General features: G+C 51.4%; 1 protein-coding gene across 1 annotated transcript; it reads right to left on the bottom strand.

Annotated features, from left to right (window-relative positions):
- Positions 1-764: 764 nt before the first annotated feature.
- Positions 765-1,682, bottom strand: LOC128850821 (olfactory receptor 14A16-like). Its single transcript, XM_054055836.1, has one exon. It carries the CDS (start codon positions 1,680-1,682, stop codon positions 765-767), a length of 918 nt encoding a protein of 305 aa, XP_053911811.1.
- Positions 1,683-5,723: the final 4,041 nt, after the last annotated feature.

Here is a 5,723-nt window from a genome sequence, read left to right as displayed (position 1 = left end):
TCTGTGACATCATACAGTGGGATAATGACAATGTCCAACAGTGTTGGCCCACGTGCTGGTCACTGAAGGAAGCCACCAGGAACTGGCTCTGTGGAGGAATTTGTACCACTGATATTTTGGGTTTGATTGTTTAGACAACTTCCTACCCAGGAAGGCCACTTCTTTAGCCCAGACAGCCCCACTCTGGCTCTGAGGACACCACAGGAGACCATGTCTAAGGCATTGCAAAATTCCGTGTACATATCATGCCCTTCTTTCCCCGTTTTGGTTCAGCGACCCCTTCCTTGCCCTTTAACTGCCTGGAAAGGGCTACAAGGGGTGTGCCATTGCCTTTCAGAGACAGTGGTAGGCGGAGCTCCCTGCAATTCTCCCAGTCCTCATTCCTGCCCTGCTTGAAGGTGGGTTTGTTCTCTGCCTTTTCCAAGGACCCCAGAACCTCTCTGACTGCTCTGGCCCTTCTGAGAGCACAATCCATACTGACAGGCAATGTGAAGCAGCACGTTGGAGGCCTTGGAGGAAAGATATCAGGAAACAAATGTAATTGAATATCCCTTTATTTTGTTTAAACACACAGAGAGCACAGCTGCTCATTTACACGGCCAAACAGCGAGAAAAGAGAAGAGAGTGAATTAAAAACAGGATGACAACATTATTCCAACTGAAAAACCAGAAACACCAAAAACAAATACTGAAGCCAGTCTGGACCTGCCGTGAGCTGCCGTGAGCTATGCAGAAGGTGATGAGCAGTTCATTGTGTCAGAGAATCATCCAGATATCAGTTTCCACACTGCACCCTTGAGCTGCTGGTTCCTCAAGCTGTAGATGAGGGGGTTCACTGCTGGAGGCACCACTGAGTACAGAAATGACACTGCAAGATCCAGGGATGGAGAAGAAATGGAGAGGGGCTTCAGGTAGGCAATCATGCCAGTGCCGAGGAACAGGGAGACCACAGCCAGGTGAGGGAGACACGTGGAAAAGGCTTTGTGCTGTCCCTGCTCAGAGGGGATCCTCAGCACAGCCCTGAAGATCCGCACATAGGACACCACAATGAAAACAAAACAGCCAAAATATAAACTGGCACTAACATCAAGAAACCCAAATTCCCTCAAGGCGGCGTCTGAGCAGGAGAGCTTGAGGATGTGGGGGATTTCACAGAAGAACTGTTCCACAGCATTGCCCTGGCAGAGGGGCAGGGAAAATGTGTTGGCTGTGTGCAGCAGAGCATGGAGAAACCCAGCGCCCCAGGCAGCTGCTGCCATGTGGACACAAGCTCTGCTGCCCAAGAGGGTCCCGTAGTGCAGGGGTTTGCAGATGGCAACGTAGCGGTCATAGGACATTATGGTGAGAAGAGAATACTCTGCTGAAATCAAGAAAAAGAAAAAGAAGACCTGAACAACACATCCTGTGTAGGAGATGGCCCTGATCCCCCAGAGGGAATTTGCCATGGATTTGGGGACAGTGCTGGAGATGGAGCCCATGTCAAGGAGGGCGAGGTTGAGTAGGAAGAAGTACATGGGGGTGTGGAGGTGGTGGTCACAGGCGATGGTGGTGATGATGAGGCCATTGCCCAGGAGAGCAGCCAGGTAGATGCCCAGGAAGAGCCAGAAGTGCAAGAGCTGCAGCTCCCGTGTGTCTGCGAATGCCAGGAGGAGGAACTGGGTGATGGAGCTGCCATTGGACATCTGCTGCATCTGGATATGGGGCACTGTCAGAAAGGAAAGGACTATGACTATCAGGGGAGACTTCTCTGAGCAAAATCTAAACCATTTCTCATTCCGCTCCCCCTGCTGCACACTTTCTGTCCCTTTTCTCACAGCCTTTCCTTCAGCTCCATGCCTGGAGCCCTGCTTGGTGCCGACTGAATGGGACAGGAGCAGCAGGACCTCTGCCCGCTGGCTGTGAGGAGTCAGCCCTGCTCTGCAGCAGAGGGTCATGGGGACGGTGGGGACAGGGGACACTGCTGGGGTTCAGCTTTGTCCTGTGGAACTGCTCCTGGTGCAGAAGGGCCTGTCAGCATCTGCACTGCCGAGGAGGAGGAACTGAGAGGGCAGAAGGCAGGCTGAGAGGTTTGGGTTTATGTAGACCTCCTTCTGCCACCCTGGGCAGTGATTTCAGATGGCAGAAACCCCTCAGCATCTCTGCTGCTCACAAGAGTGCAGAGGGAGTCCTATAAGGGTAGAACATTGCCTGTGTCTCAGTGCAGAGGAAGAGGAGCTGCTCTGTCCCTCGCTCTTGTTCACAGCTGCTCTGGGCTTGCATCATTCAGAGACAATCAGATGTCCATATTCACCTTAAAAGCCAAAAGCATCTGCTGAAAGCAGTCAAACCCACTGCCAAGCACCGAGTGTCCAACCCTTTCCTAAGGTCTCAGCATTCCACTTCCAGCCCAGGACACACACAGCTCATTTCACAAACCCAACAGCATTTTCTCGGCTGTAGCGTCTCTGTGTTTAACACAGACTTTCAGGTAACACAAAGATGCGATAGGACAGGTTTGCATCCTGGAGGGCTGCTCTGTGCTTGGGAGGAAACCTCTAGGAAAGCCAAGAGTCCTAATGATGATATATCAGTACAGAAGAGTCTGTTAATTCCTCAGGAATGCACTGCCCACAGCCCATCAGAAATCAGTGCCTGACTCTGACACTCCCATCCCCAGAGAGCCTGGCAGCGAGAACTAGAGAACAACAGCAAGAACAGAGACAAGGGGAGAAACAGGGATAGAATGAGAGACTGAGGGTTTCACTGTGAGAGGCCAGGGCAGAGGCAGTCGGGCACACAGACAGCGTTCCCCTTCCCCAGCTGTGCTCGCCCCCTCCCAGACACCAACCTTGCCGGGCAGTTGCTCTCAGCCCCTGCGCTCTGGAGAGGGCACTGGAGCTGTGGCTGCAGAGGAGGGGGTTCAGCCCTGGAGCCCAGAGCCCTGAGGGCAGAGGCTTTGCTGGGTGGGAGAGGAGGCAAGGGGGCTCGCTCAGAGGAAGGGGCTGCACCGGAGGGGATCACATAAAGATGTCTGAACTCTCCTTCCCTCAATATCATTGTTCTAAGTTCTGTTATCCTATCACTTTTCCCTGGAGATTTTCCTCACTGGAGGTGTTTCCCTGTCCCATGCCTTCTCCTGTCAGTGCTCACAGACCCCATCTGACCCTCTCCGCACTCCCTCTGGCCCTACAACAACCTGTCTGTTTGCCGAGTAAAGCTGGGCACAGATTATTATTTATAAGCAGAAAATGACAGGACGCACGAAGCATGAACAGTTCAGCAGAGGTGATGCTGGTGCTGCCCATGGGCAGAGGAGCAGCTGGAGACGCTTTAAGAGGCTCCTATCAGACCTACTGACCACTCAAGGACACAGCTCAGGAGTCTCAGAGATTTGTTCAAGCAGGAGAGACCCTTGTTCCATTTCTTGCCTGAAATTCCCCAGGTGTAGGAAAGTGAAAAGGCACACTCGGGAGAGTTCCTTATCTTTAACGTAATCCCTACCCTGATCTTCCCTTACTAAGGTCTTCTTAGAAATATCCTGGAGTGATTTGGAGCTGTGAGCAGCCCTGACTCACACAGCACCTCCTTGAAATCAGAAAGACCCTCTCCTGACAGGAGGTTCTTCTTCCACCCACACCTTCTCTCTGTCCCACCATGAGGAGCTCCCTGGGTGGGCTGAGCACTGACCCTGGTTTTTGTCTCTGCTGGAGAAACAGCAAGAACCCTCTTGACAGATCCCACAGGCTGTGGCAGCTTTTGGAGATCCCTCCAGGAACCGCACCTGCATTGTCCTGCACCCAGAGACTCACCTGGAGAAGGGCTGTGAAGATCTGTCTCCAAATGAAACCTCCTCTTCCCTCCCACCCCACACTGCCTTTCCCTCTCTCTGCCTCCCTCTTCCCTCCTTTCTGTCTGCAGGCAGTGCCCTCAGCCCTGCTGGGCTTTGCAGAAGAGCTGCTCCTGCCCAGAGATGGCTCTTTGTAGCGCTGCCCATTTGCCACCAGCTCCCTCCATGCCAGGAGCCCATCCCAGCTCAGCAGCAGAGGAGCAGCCCAAGGCAGCCTTTTCTCTGCCCCCTCTGGGCTCCCTCGAGGTGTCCCTGGGGCTGCAGGGGAACCTGCTGAGAGACACACTGGAGCCATCCCTGACGTTCCCTCCCTCAGCTGGGAGAGACACTTCTGTCCTGCAGTGTCATTGCATTACTTGGGCAGGAGAATCACTGGGAAGGGGGGGGAGAGGGGAGAGGTGGTTGTGCCACCAGGAAGGTGACAGGGAATGATCTCATTTCGCTGAGCTGTCAGAACGGAAAGGAAAAGGGACATAAGGATCAGGAAGGCAAATCCCATGTGATCACTGCCAGAAAAGGTGGGGCTGGGGACGTGAGAAGGAAGGCTGTCCATGCAGGGTCAGACCTCAAGGGATGCTTTTCCATGCTGCCCACACCTCTTGAGGTGACACTCAGCATCGATGTCCACTGGAGAATGTGTCTGTCACCTCTTCTCTGAACTGAAAATAAATGAAATAGAAACCTTAAACTAAACATCTTTTTTATTTGCTGCACCTTTAAATCTTCCTCTTTAACCACACTGGGAAATGACTCCAAGGAGCTGTACAAGACTTGATGAGCTGAAGAAATCCCCAGGAAGAGAAAGAGCTCATTAAGGATTTCTGTATTTTAATGAGACCCAGGGTGGATTTGCTGATGAGTCCTTGAACCTCAGCTGCTGAGAGGAGATTGAGAAAAGATCTCAAGAAATCAATAGCAGAACTCAGAGTACCTTGAAGTATTAATTGGTCTCAGTGAGGATGGTTAGTGACAAAGTCTCCCCAGGGACTCGTTAAAGCCAAGAATTGGAGGCCATGATTGCAGGCAGGGAAAGGGGCTGTGCAGGCAGCTGTGATGCTGAGAAAAGCCTGGGTTTGCTTGATGAAGCAGAAAGGCCAAGCCCTGACCCCCAGGCCCTGGGCAGGCAGATATGGCTTTGACTACAATGAGAGTGGTGTCATGAACATTCTCACATTGCCGAATCAAACTGGGAGCAGTTATTCCATGTAATTCCAAACACGGGCCTGTAGAGTTACTGCAGATGCCGAGGCCCTCACACAGCTCCATGGAGTTGTGAAAGAGTTGGGTCATAGAAGGGCAGGGTCATAAAAGTCCTGGGTAATAGAGAGTCACAGAAAACTTTAGTGTGAGAAGTCAGGTCAGAGAGTCCCATCCTAAGAGTGATAGAGGAGTTCCGTATTAGAAGATTCGTAGAAGTGTTTGGTCATGGAATTCTCATAGTAATGTTGGGTAACAGAAGTCTGAGGTCGTGGAGGGTTCAAGTTACAAAAGGGCCCTAGGAAGAGTCAAGTCATAGAAGTGTGAGAATTTTGTTGAATTTTAGAAGGGTTTGGTCAGGGAATGGTCATAGAAGAGCCAGTTCAGACAAGGGTCGTGTCATGGATGAGTCATAGAAGGATCATAGAAGAATCAGGACCTGAAGGGTCATAGAATAATTGGGGCATAGTACTGTAAAAGAGTCAGGGCATCGAAAAGTCAGGTAATATATGTGTCCGGTCATATACGCCTACCAAATGGTTGGTCATGGAAGTGTTTGGTCATAGAATATTTAGATCAGAGAGGAGCTGGATCATAGAAAGCCATAGAAGGTTTAGAGTAGAGTTGGGTCATAGAAGGCTTGGTTCAATGAAGGCTTGGGTTTTAGAAGAGTTGGGTCATAGAAGACTCATAGAAGAGT

The sequence above is a fragment of the Cuculus canorus genome, unplaced genomic scaffold (genome assembly GCF_017976375.1).
Source record: "Cuculus canorus isolate bCucCan1 unplaced genomic scaffold, bCucCan1.pri scaffold_88_arrow_ctg1, whole genome shotgun sequence".
Classification (NCBI taxonomy): Eukaryota; Metazoa; Chordata; class Aves; order Cuculiformes; family Cuculidae; genus Cuculus; species Cuculus canorus.
The sequence above is the reverse complement of the archived record's forward strand: the minus strand, read 5'-3'. Positions and strand labels throughout refer to the sequence as shown.